This window comes from Talpa occidentalis, unplaced genomic scaffold, assembly GCF_014898055.3.
Source record: "Talpa occidentalis isolate TD23 unplaced genomic scaffold, MPIMG_talOcc4v2.1 talOcc4.15, whole genome shotgun sequence".
In the NCBI taxonomy this organism is placed as follows: Eukaryota; Metazoa; Chordata; class Mammalia; order Eulipotyphla; family Talpidae; genus Talpa; species Talpa occidentalis.
This window is the reverse complement of record NW_023601543.1, coordinates 76,341,855-76,358,971: the sequence shown is the minus strand read 5'-3', so window position 1 is coordinate 76,358,971 and position 17,117 is coordinate 76,341,855. Positions and strand designations below refer to the sequence as shown.

Below are 17,117 nucleotides of genomic sequence, written 5' to 3'. Positions count from 1 at the left end.
CAGTGGTTGAGTAGAGCGCTGTGAAGCTGTCTGCAGCCTCTGCAGTGCAGGTTCGATTCCTGGCCAGCCAGGGACATACCCACATGGCACAGCAGACCTCTGCTGACTCGCCTATTGCTCCCCTCAGCAGTGTTTTCAGTCTATCTGCCTGTTCTGTTCCCTTCTCTGTCTCTGGTGAATTTTCTCACCCTCTCACACCAGGGGTCTGTACCCCAATTCTTGTATAAATAAATAAATAAAATAAATCTTTTAAAAAATAAACACCTATTCATTAAAGTAGGATCTTCAAGATCTCCACTGGCAATACTCTTAGACAGATGTTTACATTCCTATTCATATGTGAATGTAATAAGATATTAAATCTTGTCAACATCAAGGAATGAGCTAGAGGGATGCATCAAGGGTGCTCTAAAAGCCCAATGTTGAGCTAAGCCTTGCTGGACATGCTGGGGACAGAAGGTGTTCCCGGGGGAAGCAATGGTCACTCAAAGAGCAGGAGTGAGATCCTAACCCAGTAACATCATCAATCAATAGCCAGTGTCCCCTGTTGTATGAGTCCCTCTGATTCCCTCCTTCCTTCTCCAAAAAAGGTAGCACATAGTAAAAAAGAAAAACCAATGCCCGGATACATTACATTCATCTTTAAGACAATATCCTTGGGTGCTTTATTGCTAAGACCAAATATACAGAACCCTATCATATATTTATTTATTTATCACAAAGATTTATTTATTTATTTATACAAGCACTGGGTACAGTCAGAGGTGTGGGAGGGTGAGAGAATTCACCAGAGCCATAGTGGGGAACAGAACAGGCAGACTGACGAAATACACTGCTGAGGGGGGCAGCGGGTGAGACAAGAGAGGTCTGCCGCATCATGTGGGACCCTCACTGGTGCCCGGGGATCGAATCAGCGCTGCAGAGACTGTGGGCAGCTTCGCAGCCCAGTGCTCAACTGCTGCGCCACCAGGAGATGCCCCCATCAGATATTTAATCTGTACAGTGTGATGACACTATCCCGTGATGACTTCGATGGTGTCCTGGACTTGTTTAATCTTTGCATCTGAATCATAAACTGCTATTTTCCCTCTGTCTGCCATAACAGACTATCCAGACCATGTACTCAATGGGAATTTAACAAATCCATGGCAGGAAAACTCACAAAGGTTGAGGCCTTTAGAGAGTCCCTTCCTCCATTTGCTGTTTTAACATTTGGAAGTCAGAGACACATGCTCTCAGGTGGGTGGCAATCAAGCAAATCACTGCCTGTGAGTACCTTCAAAGGCTCCCCATTGAAGCCAAATCATCATGCAACTTTGAACTTGAAAGAATTTCCTCAGCATCCATTTTCAGTGTATGTCAGATCAGCACTGTGGGAACACTGAGAAGAAAGATACTTGGCCCGGCCTCAAGGAGGTTAAAGTCTAATAGAGATAATGTGTGAACTAATGAGATCAGAACATGCATGAGATCATAAGAAATCTAGAAAGTGTTCTGGGAGTTCAGACAGAAAAGGTTTTCATGGGCCTCCCTGGTGGCGCAAGAGGTTAAGATTCAACCTATGAAGCTATCCGCAGCCACTGCAGCACGAGTTCAATCCCCGGCCAGCCAGGGAGCTACCCACATGGTGCAGCAGACCTCTCCTGTCTTGCCTGCTGCTCCCCTCAGCAGTGTATTTCAGTCGATCCGCCTGTTCTGTTCCCCATTCTGTCTCTGGTGAATCCTCTCACCCCCCCACACACACACCTCTGGCCTGTACCCCAGTTCTTGTATGCATGAATAAATAAATCTTTAAAAAAAAAAGAAAACGTTTTCATGTCTAGAAATTCAGTTCTCCAGAAATCTAAGAGTGATGGTGAATTCTATAGGAATACAAAGACATTGAAAAGCTTTTGCAATGGTGCAAGCTTTTCTAGAATTCAGTAACAAAAGAAGAGGTCCTGGTGTCCCAAGGAGGAAAAGCAATCACACCAACAAACTTACTAATGTCTCTTCAGGTTAGTGGGACCAAAAGGTGCAGCAGCACAAAGTGGGGAGGGGAAAACAATGCTTCGATTGCTTAAGAGGACAGAATGGAGGTATGGAAAGGAGCCACATTCTCAGCTTCACCCTCATTAAGAGGAGGCAAATGGGGTGCATGAAGCAGGGGAGATCCTCTGGTTCTGAAGAGCCTCGGTCAAGCTAATGATACACTAGGTGGTCTCTGCTTTTACCCTCATGAAATGATGGTAAAATGATGCCCCCAAACAGATGACAGCCTCCCTCTTGAGCAAGGTGGTAATTGAGGGCTTTGTTCCTGGTGAGGGGTTCAGAAAACAAATCAGAGACATGACCCACCAAAGTTGTGATACAAAGACACACCCACCATGACCTAAAACTTTTCAGAGTGGGGAGAAATCTAACACATTGCATTTATTACAGGAACACCCTGCTGGATAAATGAGATTTTTGATATTAAGTTCCCTGCTTAGAACTTGCTTTCCAATGTTTTTGCTATTTTTGCATCAATGTTAGGCGGGCCTGAGTCAAACAGTTCTGACAAGTCTGGTGGAAAAACACAACCCATTGTCTCCCTCTCCCCATCCTTTCTTTGTACACGAAATTCATCTTAAAAATTCCTTTCCTCTTATCTTCTTGGAGCGCAGGGGCAAGTAGTTTATGTATTCAGACACTACCATTATCTGAAGGCCATTCTCTAATTAAGAAGGATATGGAAGATAAATTAGATGACTGATATTTAAGAGCTGACATCTTCCCTGTAATGAACAAAAGCATACTCAAATCGGGGGCCACTGGGGCCTCCCTGGTGGCACAAGGGGTTAATACACTGCACTATGAAGCTATCTGCAGCCACTGCAGCACAAGTTTGATCCCCGGCCTTGGAGGTGATCCACATGGCGCAGCAGACCTCTCCTGTCTCGCCCGCTGCTCCCCTCAGCAGTGTATTTCAGTAGATCTGCCTGTTCTGCTCCCCACTGTCTCTAGTGAGTCCTCTCACCTCCCGCATCTCTGGCCTGCACCCCAGCTCTTTTATGCATAAAGAAAAATAAATCTTAAAAAAAAAAACAAATCTGGGGTCACTAACAAATCCTAATATTGAGTCATGTAACACTGGAAGGGCTCACTATGACATTACTTTTGAGTGTGGGAAGTAGTCTCTGAATCCTACATTTGTCTCCATCTTTGCCTTTTGCCCCGTTCTTCCGCCTGCCCCCCTACCCTCCCAAGACAGGACAGCACGAAGGGCAAGTCTCCCAAGGTATACCCGAGAGGAGAGTTTACAAATTTTACAAACATCCAGTCTGATGGCTATTTCACGGGTGGGCAGGGAGAAGAGTCATTTCCTTTCCTATTCTTTTGCCTTCAGACTCCCAGCTGAAGTCTAACAACAAAGCTCAAAATAAGGGGGGTGCAATTGTATGGGCAATATAAAAAAAATAAAAAGTAAATAAATTTAAAAAAAAAGAAGATAAAAGCCCCCAAAAATAAAAATAAATAAATAAATAAATAAATAAAAGAAGATAAAAGCCCCTAAGTGTGAAATACAGGTGACTCACTCAGTACGGCTAAGTCAACAAAATGTGGAGTAGTGAAACCCTTGCTTATGAAAACGTATTTTTTTCTCTACTCAGATAGTGACTTGGCTTTCATTTCATAAACATAAATAAGGCTGAACTTTGGTCATGTCTGGAGTTTGACCTAATTGTACCTTTAGCACTATGTGCTAGCTAATTATTGACTTGAAATTTGAACCTATCAGAAGGGAAACAAAACATCACACAGGATGTACAGGGTGAAAATGAAAACCTCAAACAAGTTTCTTTCAACTGCTGGTGAATGAAACCAGTATTTCAAATATTTACCTTTAATTAAAATTAAGCCTTAGATGACAGTTTAGTCCCAAACATATACTGCTGGTGCCTCTGACAAAAGTTTTTGGATTAGAGTAGGTGGGTGTATTGAATTAAAAAGAGAAAACTTTTACATTCATGATAAACCACTCACCTTAATATAGTAAGATGGAATACTGCTGGTCACAAAGAAAACTGTTGTGCTAATCACCGAGCCTTTCCCAAAGGATGAGTGCAAAGCGCATTCATTAAGACAGGACAATGAGAATTGTGTCCCTATTTTCTGTCCTATCATTTTTTTCTTTTGCTGAATTCAAGGGTTTTGAATTTCATCTTTACACTAATAAAAATCAGCAACACTCACTAAATGGCCTAATTTGAACTGTCAAACAAGCCACATTTTTCCATCTGTATATGTGAGCATGAGTATTTTGCGTATATTTTGAATTTTTCTAGGTCATTTGGATAGAATGTCATTGATCCCTTAGGGAAAGTGTTCTGCATCCCACAGACCACTTGTGGGCTGGCATCAGCACTGCACTTAGCACAAAAGCTGCTGAACCAGCGGCCCAGACGCTGGCTTCCCCATCGCCCTGGTGGGTGGTTGCTCAGCTGGCCCTGCTCATCTACTACGATCATTTTGATTTTGCCCCAAGGGGTGAGAAACACAAGTTTGATGAAGGCATTTGTGAGTGCACATGTCACTTTTTCCCCCTTGAAGACTAACCCTTATTTTTGATAAAGCAGTCCTTCTTAGGGATCTGTGAAATTATCACAGGACAGAGCAGAGCAGAGGAGCTTAAATCGCTGTCAGGTAGACAATGTTTCCTCCAAAGTCCCTAAAATTATTCATATAGAAGTATGCTAGTTAAATTACAGATCAATTGGATTGAGGTTCATAGTTCTATTAAAAGAAGACATGGCCATAAGAAACAGAATAAATAGTGTAAGTAGAGTATTACTTTAGGATAGAGAAAAACAGTACGAATGTACTGAGATCAGGAAAAAGGAGGGAAAGACAGAAGTTAGCACTTTGAAACGTATAAAGAGCTAGAGAATGCAAAATATTTAAATACATGAATTTGTTATTGGTTATAGTTCAGGATTCATAGGGAACACGAAGAATATGTTAAATATAAAGAGAAGGCAGCACTGGATACGAACAACCATCAAAAGAAAGATCACAATTGTCTTTTTTTTTAACTGAATCATTTCCTTATTAAAATGGTGTAATTCATCCCCAAATACTTTGACTTTCAATATAAAGTGATCCCCTTAAAGAACAATACAATAATGATAGCTTAATATTTAAAATACTTTCTTAAAATTATCTAATAAACACTTTTTAGTCAAATTTCTCTAATAGTCCCCCAGATGTATTTTCTCTCAGGAAGAGGTCAGCCATCAAGCAACAGTGTGGCATTTCACTGAATTATTACGTCTCTTAAACATGGAAAAGATCATAATTTAAAGGGCCAGTGAGTTATCCTAGTTGGGAGGTGAGTCTCCTGCTGTCTCAAATATTACCAGGAGCTGGAGCTATGACAGCCACTCCCACCTCCCCCAAGGAACTTACGAGGTTTTAAAGCAATGTTTCAACACTGACCAAAGGGTTAAAAATGGGAAGTAACACCTTACAGTTAGCAGGCACTCAAATACCTTTAGAGTAGTGATCTCTAGGGAATGCTGTGCTATGGGCCATTTCTTCAATTTCTCTAGATTAAGCAATTTCAATGATGAACTTGTAGAATCTCTATTTTCTGGAGGTGACGTAGGGAACGAAGCCAAACGAAAAGCCTGAAATAACAAGAGTATATTTATAATGAAATATTATAATTCAGGCACAGCTTTAATATATTTGGGTAATTGGTGCAGTAGCACAAAAGTATTTCAACATAAAAGGAAATAAGACTTCTGGATGACTTGGGGGATTATAAATTTGTCTCAGTTCTAACTCCTGCAACAATGCTGGCACCCTTCCTGCCTTTTGGGTTCGATCAAATGCATTTAACATTCACGGGTACTGTTCCATTTGTGTATTGCCGTCTCACCAGCTGCTATCAATTCTGGAGGTCAACCACTAGAAATTAAATTTATGCTACAAGAATTCAAAGAGGACTTTTAATTCCAAATCGGATTGAAATTTGGAAATTCTTAGTTCTCTTTGACATACTGTTCTCCCACCACCCGTGCTGGCTGGTTGACAAGTCAAAAGAGGCTCCAGCTATCTCCACCAGCACTGGATTTATGGCGTTCAATGAGCTGTGCTTCCAGGGGTAAAAGAGAACACAAAGCCTGCATACAGAGAACCAACACACACACACACAACCATACACCATTCCTCCATTATGCAGCTCCCATCAACATTCAAGAACCAGATGTGTACAAACTGGGAGGCAACACCACACAAGAAGGGATCACAGCTACTGTTTTCTCCCGCATGCCTTTTAATCACTGTTAGGCAAATTATCACTTAAAAGGTTTGTTCTTTGTGCTGGCTATCAAAGCATCTCCTCTCAGAGCAATTATTTTTGACTTTGCTGTGGGGTTTAGACTCTGAAGTATGCCAGCTCATTCTGCCTTAAGAAGCAAATGGTTTTCTTGAACACATGCATGTACACACGCACACAAACACACGCACACCCAGAGACACACACCGTAATTACTTACCACACACATAGGCACCAGAAATGCTTAAAATCTCACTCCATAATATCAAAATAGAAATATCTTTTTTGATAATATCAAAAAAGAAAGCAGGACAACTTTTTTTGTTAACTTAGAATTTTAATTATGTACATAAACAGCGACATGAGAACGAGAAGTTCTAAGGCTTGTACATTATCTTTAGGTGAAAGGATTTCAGGTTAGTCCGCTTGTAGTATGGCATACTTCAAGTTAACAAAGAGGCCTAGTGTAGATTTTCCTGAAGAAAGCCAATTTGCTACATTCAATAATGACTTCTCTGCCATTTTTTTCTGCAGAAATAGTGGTTTACTTTATGGAGTTTCCAATGTTTACCTGTAACTAAAGGAAAGAAAAGAAAAACATAAGCTGTCCTGGAAAAAAACAAAAATGACTCTAAAATTTTGCTTTTAGAAAATCATTTAGGATTTAATAGAAAAACCATGTTAAATATTTACATTAAATGACCATGAGCATCAGAGTGAGTCAGAGAAAGGTGTAATTCTTTCCATCTTACAGATGGGTAAATGAAAACTCACAAAGGCTTTGTGTCCTATCAGTACTACATTCAGATTCTCAACTGGCTAAGAATCTGGCTATCACTAAATACACAGATGATGTCCATACTAGGAAATAATTAAGTAGCTAAAGGCGCAATGAGAAGCCCATAAGTCCTGACAGGGAAAGATGTATACAGTATATTAAGTGAAAAAAGCTAGTTCATTCACTCAGTCAATATAGCACTATGAAGTATTCTTATAAGAAAACTGAACCTAAATCTGAGTAAGTCTTCAGCTCCAACTATCAATTTACGGAAATGCATATAAGAGAGGAGGCAAGAGATAAACAGAATGACACTAGATGGGCATGCTCAACCACAACCCAAACAGGCAAATTTCTAAAGTGCAAATAAATGGCAAGAGAAAAATGATGAAGAGGGGACTGTTAGAGTTTAAAAGGGACTTAAGAGACCTACCAGTCAAGTGCAATGGGCAGATCTTGTTTGGATCCTGATTTAAACAAACCAACTATAAAAAGTTATTAGTAAGCCAATCAGGGAAACCTGCATACTGTCAGATATTAAGAAATTAGTGTTAATTTCTTTAGGTGTGATATTAAAACTGCAATATATGCCCTCATGGAGCTTGCAGTATATCTGTAAAAGAACACGAGAAAAATGATCTCACTCTGTCAAAAGCCAAAAGCACGAATGTATGTATATATGCATATATATTTAAACATAGAAAGAAATCTGGAAACTATTAATAGAATAAAACCTAAGTTGTGATGCGGAAAGATGAACTCTGACCTGAATAGTTTTGAAAAATGAAACAGCTATTTATATAGTTTCACTTTATTCCACGTCCCATTTTCCCTGTAGCAAAATTCAACCATATTGACTGTAAAGCCCCTGCTTTTAGACTGCTCACCCTCTAGTCTCTCTTCTTAATAGCTCATTGGGCCCCACTCTGTCAATTCTGGGGTGGTATGTAGGCTTTTGCCTTTAAATAAACTCCCCAGGTAATTTGTTTGTATAACAAAATCTGAGCACTGTGGACTTGGGGATATGGAAGAGGAACTGGGTTTGCTTTCTGTGACTCCCAAGGCAGGATCAGGACCACTGCGTAGGAGTTACACAGAGACCCATTTTTGCTTAGTAGAAAGAAACCACTTCTTCAAAATATGAACTGTCTAAAGATAGCTGCCCTGTGGGGTAAGTGGCCTATTAGTAGAGGTGAGAAGTGAGAACACACCAGGCTTCAAGAGATTTATGCTTGAGGCTGGGGGTTGGGCCAGATGACTCCTCTCAAATGAAAGATAATAGGATTTTCCAGGTCTCCAAAAACGTGGAGATGACTTGAGAAAGAAAGACCCTCAAAATTAGAACTTTCATGAATTTTAAATAGCATCCATGATGTACAGTGAATCTAACACTGATTCTTTTTTTTTTAAAAAGATTTATTTATTTATTTACACAAGCACTGGGTACAGTCAGAAGCGCGGGAGGGTGAGAGAAGTCACCAGAGCCAGAGCGGGGAGCAGAGCAGGCAGAAGGACTGAAGTACACTGCTTAGGGGAGCAGCGGGCGGCAGGAGAGGTCTGCGTGCCATGTGGGACCCTCCTCCAGTGGCCGGGGAGCAGCCAGGGATAGAACCGGCGTTGCAGAGGCTGCGGGCAGCTTCGCAACCCAGCGCTCAACCGCTGCGCCACCGGGGAGGCCCTAACACTGATTCTTAAAAATGTCTTATTATAAGAGACAATTCACATTTAATAAGAAAACCCTGAAAGTTATAAAGATGAAAAATATTAAAATCATCCATAATCCTACCACCTCAAGATATAAATTTAAATTTTTGTTTTATTTCTTGGTCTTTTTTCCCTCTAAAAATGTATCGTACTACCCTTTTAAAAATTGTAATAACCTGAGAGGAGAAAGCATACATTGTACAAAAATGAAGAATGATATAAAATATATATTTAAAAAATATAAAAAAGGAAAATTTTTTTAAAAAAATAAAAAATTTAATAATAATTTTGCACATGCTCCCATGCAATTAAATATTGAAACATAACATTCTTCTTTATAGATCTACCAAAAATAAGCCATGTTCCTATAGTTCAATGCTTAGATTATTTTCAAATTCAAGATAATCTTCTAATTACCAGGAAATCACAAGTGATAATTTTTCATATCTACACAAATATTAATACAATAGTATTTTGTACTTAGCAGCTACTCAAACAAGTAATATTGAACAAATGAATGAAGATAAATGGTCAACTGAGTATGAGAACAGAAGAACTCTCAATGATTTTCTGACTTCCTCTGATATCCTCAATTCCTCTAGCCTCAGGTTATTCAAATCTTTAATTACACCTATGAATTCCCTATGTCGTTTATTATCTCCTCTATATAATTTTCATATATACAGTCCTACATTCCATAAATGTCCATTGAATGATTATTAGATGAATACAAGTGTGCTTACAAGAAAGGGGTGTTTGTAAAAAAAAAAAAAAAAAAACCCAACCCTAAGAAACAATGGCACCTTTTGTTTGAAAAAAAAAAAAATGGTGGACAAATCCCAACTGTCCAGCTCTAGCGTGTGAAAAAAACCCCAGGTATTTCTCAGGAACAAATGCAACTAAATAAGTCATGGCACTGAAGCCCACAAGTTCAAGAGGGAATGAAATATCATCCTAACCCTTATGTTTCCAAATCAAATTGAAATGGCCATAATTCATTCAATTAAATCAATCAAAGATGAGTCAGTTCAATTGGAGCTAACAATGTTGAAAAAACCAGAGTTTTTTTCTCATTCTTTACCTGATTAAAACGGGCATTGTATGGAGTATTCTACTTATTTCCGGATGAGTTCTTCACATTTCCTGGCTTGTAAAACAAAGTAAGATTATTAGTGCAGTTGGAAAAGTAGAGCGTCTCAATTCAGTATTTGACTGAATGCAAACATTATTACAATGCAAAGTGACCCACTTTCCCCTAAGCTGAAGGAATTACTAGGGGTCACAGCAGGAAATAAAACTCTATTAATTCTCATTATGCAGATTCGGCCAAACAGCAATTATAAAAAATCAAATCAAGAGCAAAAAGATTTTTCCTACTCCATGCCACTGCCACTGTTACTGACGGTATAGCTCCAAGAAGCTTCCTGTAGGCACTCCGCTCTGTGACCATCCACCATAGGGGCCAATTCACAAAACATGTTTACTCTAAAAGAGGATAATCAGACCACACCCATTCTGTCTGGCTGTCATCTGGGAACATATAATTAGGTCATGTCATCCATGAGAAGTTATGTAGGAAAGTTTCTAGTGGGAAAAGTCCATGTGCTAAATGTTTAAGGCCTTACTTTCTTTCCTACATGTTGTAAGACTTTAATTTTGAAAACATGCTAATAAAACCTGGCTTAAGTCAAGGGTCTGAGTGCTCATGAGGTGGCACTCTGAAAAACACTAGGCTGCAGCTGAGCAGACAATGGGGTTGTGATTCTGTGGTCTTAGTTGAGAACTGGTCTCTAAGCACAGTGATGATACAATCCCAGCTTGCCCAAGTTATCTTGGTTTATACCCATTGTCCCAGCATAATTAATAGTGTGTCTCCTTCACTCTCAAGAATATCCTTGAATGTCAACATAAATTACATGGTCACCCTATCTACACACCACATCTTGACAATGGAGTAGTGGGAAACAAGGTCATATAAGGTGACCACCCAGGGGTCTACTTGTCACACACCACCCAGATCTACTTGTCAACCACCCAGGGGTCTACTTGTCATTCTGACAGAGTTCTACAGGACTCAGAGGGGGTACACCTTATCCTCCTCCTCACAGTCACACACATAGGCATTGTCAAGGCCCAGAGGCCTTGCTGCTGCTACAAATTGCCACACACCTTCAGGGATAAGACCTTTGCAAAATGTATCCCTTGACCTAGACTGGTCAATCCCCAGTTCTAGACACATGCTGTTCATCCTTTGGATCAAGGCTTTCCTCTGTCCCCCGCACTTCAGCTTAGATGAGGACCCTTTATTCACATTCATAGCACCCGTGCACGTCCTGATTTGTGTAATTCCTTCTTTCACCTTTGACTCCTTCACTAATTTGCAAGGTTCCCAAGGGCACAATATGCTAAGTTCATAGTATTATATATTTGTTGAATAAATAAATAGAATGAGGTAAAACCTAGAACTACGATGAGTGTAAGAAAAAAATGCTACAAAAAAAAGGCTCATGAAGGAGATATAACCACATCGAACAACTGGATGTGGCATAAAAACCCTGTGGATCTCTACCTAGTTTAGATATAGTGTAGATCTGAGTGACCCTAACATGCCGCTTGCCTAGTCATTTTAGTGCAATTCTTGTCTATTCTATCTATACTCACCAGCATCTCAATCTCAAAAGTAAAAGATGTTAAATTCATAAGCTTTTTAATCTTCTGGAAAATTAAGAAAATGAGCACAAAAAAACATTCTTCTGGTTGGGGAAAACAAGTCTGTTGCTAGGAAAATTTTCTTATCTGGTTACGTATCACTTATAGTATAACAAAACCTAACAGTCGAATAGCTCACTAAAGAAATATTGAGGGCCTCCCCTGGTGGCACAGCAGTTGAGTGCCGGGCTGTGAAGCTGCCCACAGCCTCTGCAGTGCTGGTTCGATCCCTGGCCACCGGTGAGGGTCCCACATGGCGCACAGACCTCTCCTGTTGCGCCCACTGCTCCCCTCAGCAGTGTATTTCGTCACTCTGCCTGTTCTGTTCCCCGCTCTGGCTCTGGTGAATCCTCTCACCCTCCCGCGCTTCTGACTGTACCCAGTGCTTGTATAAATAAATAAATAAATAAATAAATCTTTAAAAAAAAAAAAAAGAAAGAAATATTGAACCCATGCACAGTATTACAAATCAGATCTCTCTTGGTAGGAACTACCATGAGCTCAGAAAAAAACAACATTCTGACTTCAAAAGGCAGTTCACAATTTACCATAAGCCAGAAAATCCTTTTTATTTTCATATAGTTATATTTAATATTTTGTGAATCATTTATCCCACAATCTAATTTTAACAAGTATCTGATTGTTTAGTAATATATTTTATCAAACTCAACATCTAAAATATCAACTATCATTTCAACATATGGTCTGTAGAAAACGCAATCAATATAAAAACGAGAGCACTTACATTCTTTTTATTTGTAGCTTGTCTTCTAAATCTGGTATGAATTTATACTAAGAGAATACCTGAATTCAGACTAACTACATTTCAAGTACTCAAAAGCAAATGGCTATGGTATTGGACAGCACAGGACTAGAGAAATAAGCTATACAATTCTGATGGTTAGTTTTCTGTGTCAATTTGGCTACGCATTGTAGAAAATTTATTTTCTAACCATGCCCACAAACATGAATGATAATTTCTATTAGAAAATAGATGCATTTATTTTAATCATAATAATAATAGAACCTGCCTTACAGACTCTTCCTGAGCAGAGTTTAGCTCCAGGGTCATGCTCACAGTAAGCGCTTGTTAAATATTACCTGTCCTACGTAGCAGGACACTTAACTTTTTTGAAGTGGAAATAAAAGGTAAGGAAAAGTGACCTGTTAAAGACCCCAGTGAAATTCAGTTTACTAGATGTGGTAGGCAGGATAATGCCTGCCCGCCTCCCTCCCCCCAAGATGTCTGCATCCTAGACCCAGAACCTGTGATTATATTACCTTACATGGACAAGGCAAGAATTAAAGTTGCTATCAGCTGACCTTACAATAGGGATTAGCTGGATGGGTGCAAACAAATCACATTGGTTTCTACAGTCTAAGAGGGTGGCAAAAGACAGGATTAGAGAAATGGGACATGAAAAGGACTTGACCTACATTGAAGATAGAGGAAGAATACTCTGAGCCAAGGAATGCTGCAGCCTCTAGAAGCTGGGAACAGTCCTGGCTGACAGCCAGCAAAATAGACCTTGTTCCTGCAACTGCAAGGAGCTGGATTCTGTCAACAACTGGAATGAGCAGGACCAGTATTCTTCCCTGGAGCCTCCAGAAAGGAATGCAGCCCTGCTGACACCTTGATTTAGTACCAGACTTCTGACCTACAGAGGCTAAGATAATAAATTTGTATGGCTTTGCCAGTAAATTTGTGGTCATGTGTTAAGGCAGCAGCAGGAAACTAAGAAACACATAGGAGGTCTCTTGACTAATGGCTGCAAAGCCTCTGGCTCCACGTTCTATTATCAGGAGACTGCATCTGCTCAGGCAGAAGTGAAAATGTACAGTATCACATGACAGCTGTCGTGGTGATCACGTGTTAGAGTCTGTCCATTTTTTAAAAAGATTTATTTATTTATGCATACAAGAACTAGGGTATAGGCCAGAGTGTGTGGGGTGAGAGGATTCACCAGAGACAGAGTGAGGAACAGAACAGGCAAGTTGACTGAAACACACTGCTGAGGGGAGCAGCGGGAGAGTCAGGAGAGGTCTGCTGCACCATGTGTGTAGCTCCCTGGCTGGGGATCGAACTCGTACTGCAGTGGCTGTGGATAGCTTCATAGGTTGTGTCTTAACCCCCTGCTCCACCAGGGAGGCCCTAGGTCTGTGTATTTTGTGTTCCTCACCTGGCTAAACTCACTCAATCCTCAAAACAGCCCCATGAGGCACTACCCCCGTTTCGCAGAGGGCCACAGCAATCTCCCCAGGTATTCAGGCTAGCTGGAGGCCAGGCTTTGCTCCGGCTCCAAGTCTACCTTATGCCACCATGCCAAGGTATCCTGCCCAGTCCATTTTTTCTGATACCAAGTATATCCTTTTCAAAAAAGGAGATGATCAGTCCATACCTCCTCCCCCCACACCCCATTTTCTAACTTTTTATTTTGCTAAGTAATGATGCTTACAAAAAAAGAAAAATCATCACCCGGTATCTTTCTATCTTAGAATTTTAAATGGCAAACTAGAAAGGACACAAATTCAGAACAAATTTTTCTTTCTGGAAAACCCACCACATTACCCTTAATTTTATTTTACTGTGGTAAGAATACTTAACATGAGATTTATCCTCTTGACAACTTTTAAAGGTAAGGTTTGTTGTTGACTGTGGGCACTATGTCACCCCCACAGATCTCTAGAACTCATTCATCTTGTATAACTGAGACTCTTTGCCCACTATAAACACCAGCTCCCCATTTCTGCCTCCCCCAGCCCTTGGCCACCATCATTCTACTCTCTGTCATTATGAATTGGACTATTTTACTTTAGATAGTGGGAGTAAAATCACACAGTATTTGTCCTTCTGGGACCAACTTATTTCAAAGACAATCATTTTCAAGTCACATAACTTAACAGTTAAACTTGAATGTGTTTAGAAAGCTGAGGAATTTCGCATGAAGAAAGAGAGAGCAGGGCATATTTACTCAGGGTGGTGGCTGCTGCTTCCCTTTCATTTTCCTGCTGAGCCAGCAAGGGCCTGAATACAACTATTAACAGCTCAGCTCAGTTCTACTCAGTTTTCACGTTACTAATAGGTTTCTATTTCTTTATGTATTTTCCTGCCTTTAAAGAATTACTAATTTTTTTTTCTTTTTGGCTGTTACTGTCCTTTAACAGGCATTCTACAATTCCTTGATAGTAACCTGTTACTTTTTTTTAGATTTATTTATTTATTCATACAGGAACTGGGGTAAAGGCCACAGGTGTGGGGGTGAGAGGATTCACCAGAGACAGAGTGGGGAGCAGAACAGGCAGACTGAGTGAAATACACTGCTGAGGGGAGCAGTGGGCGAGACAGGAGAGGTTGCTGCGCCATGTGGGTAGCTCCCTGGTCGGGATTGAACTCGTGCTGCAGTGGCTGCAGATAGCTTCATAGGTTGCATCTTAACCCCTTGCACCACCAGGGAGGTCCCTGTTACTTTTTTTTTTAACTAGTGAAAAACATGACAATTAGTGGGGCACACTGCTGGGTTTAGGTAATAAGACTACCCCAAAAGAGTGGTGGCCTGGCACCCATATCTGGCCCCCATCCCTTTATTTAGGCTGGGACTATTCTGAAAGGATTTCAAGTTAACAATGGACAATCAATCAATAGTTTCATGCTTTCAGTAAAGCTCCTAGCGTCACACTGTGAAACCCACAATGGAGAAGATAGACAAATCAAGCACATTAAGAACTTATGACAGTCAAAACACACCCAAAGTGAAAAGACAAGCCTCAAACTGAAACAGCTGAAAATATGTAACCCCAAATATTAGTGTCTAGGGAAAAAAAATAAAGAACCCTTATAAATCACTAACTAAGGGGCAAATTCCCCATACACATGGCAAAAAGACAAGAATAGGCATTTCAGGAAGAAGAAAACAATCAACAGTGAAAAGATGTGGCACCTCATAGTACTCAAGGAAATATAAATTAAAATCATAAAGAGAAATCCTGACGTGCCAGATAGCAGGGAAGATATCCAGACTACCTTGGTCATGTCAAAGAGCATCAGAGCCAACTTCACAACGGGACAATCTGAACTTTAACAAGGGTAAGAATCACAAAGCATTCAAGCACATGAAGAATGTTTACATCTACACATTCATAATATTTAAAAAAAAAATTGGTGACCCTATGAGAATGAGAAGCAATTCATTATTTTGAAAGCCAGATAAATAAGAAAAAAAAACTTAAGCATTTATGCTATTTTTTCTATATAATTAGGTAAACTAAACAGCAATGAGGAGAAATGGCTCCTTATTAAGGTATTCCAGCTCACAGGTGAAAAGGAAATGACAGAAGTGGAATATCACCATTTTCCAACCCCCAGTGGTCAATGGGTCTAGACACTCAGCAACGACAGCGACTAACACCAACACTGCAACGTAAAGACCAGACTTTCGTGCCCGTTTAGACGCACAGCCTTGCCAGAGGGATCGCACAGTAACCTGACTAAGCAGCCTCTGGGTCCAGCTGCCAATCCACAAAAAGAAAGAGAGGGAAGCAATATGTTCAATGCTATCATAATTACACGTGCAATCTGAACACTTGGGAACTTCTGCAGGGTCACAGCAGGTTAACATATAAATTGTAAGGAAAATAAAAGGATGAAAGGGGATCCTGTAGATTAAGTCTTAAAAGGCAAAAAAAAAAAAAAGATATGAAGTAGATAATGGACAAGACTAAAATGACAAGAATATGTAGGAAGGAAAGCCATAGAGAAAGACAAGGAAGTTATAAAAGTCAGGGAAGTACATATTTTTGGAGAGAGAATGGACTGGTACTGGGGTGGGCTACATGAAAAGTAGTTGGCAAAGTTCTACTTTTTGTCCTAGAACATGTTTACAAGAGTGTTTGCCTTAAAATAATTCACTGAGTTGAAGGGAAGCACATTATTGGGGCAACTGGGGACACTTGAATATGGACTGTGCATTATGCAATATTTATGTAAATGATGAAATATTAACTTTCCTGAGTATGATTATGGTATTGTAATTATATAAGCAAATGTCCATGTTCTTTGGAAATACTTGCTGAATTAAATATGGGTGGAAAACACAATGATACCTACAACATTCAAATGGTTTAGAAAAATGAAACACTTGTGTGATAGCATCTGTGCATGTGTTAAGACAGACAATGCAAATGCTGCAAAATGTTAATCAGTGAGGGCCTCACGGGTGGCGCAGCGGTTGAGCGCTGGGCTGAGAAACTGTCCACAGCTTCTGCAGCACTGGTTGGATCCCCGGCTGGCCAGCCAGGGTCCCACATGGTGTGCAGACCTCTCTTGCCGCGCCCGCTGCTCCCCTCAGCAGTGTATTTAGTCAGTCTGCCTGCTCTGCTCCCCACTCTGGCTCTGGTGGATTCTCCACCCTCCCGCACTTCTGACTGTACCCAGTGCTCGTATAAAATAAATAAATAAATCTTTAAAAAAAAAAGATATCTCACAGAGACATCTTTATTTAAAAAAAAAGTTAATCAGTGAATCTAAGCGAAGGTATATTTGTTATACTATTCCTACAACTGTTCAGTACTGTTCACATTCATTCAAAATAAAAATTGGGCAATAAAGTGAAACCACACACACATCAC

The 17,117-nt window shown here is 40.1% G+C and overlaps 1 protein-coding gene across 2 annotated transcripts in view; it reads right to left on the bottom strand.

Annotated features, from left to right (window-relative positions):
- Nucleotides 1–6,627: 6,627 nt before the first annotated feature.
- Nucleotides 6,628–17,117, bottom strand: part of APOO (apolipoprotein O) — a 51,556-nt gene continuing 41,066 nt past the window's right edge. For both annotated transcript variants that reach the window (XM_037512606.2, XM_037512605.2), the window contains exons 8-9: nucleotides 9,865–9,930; nucleotides 6,628–6,878 (exon numbers count right to left, since the gene is read on the bottom strand). In XM_037512606.2, the coding sequence (XP_037368503.1) occupies nucleotides 9,895–9,930 (36 nt within the window). In that variant the 3' untranslated portion in view covers nucleotides 6,628–6,878; nucleotides 9,865–9,894. The remainder of the gene's footprint in view (nucleotides 6,879–9,864; nucleotides 9,931–17,117) is intronic.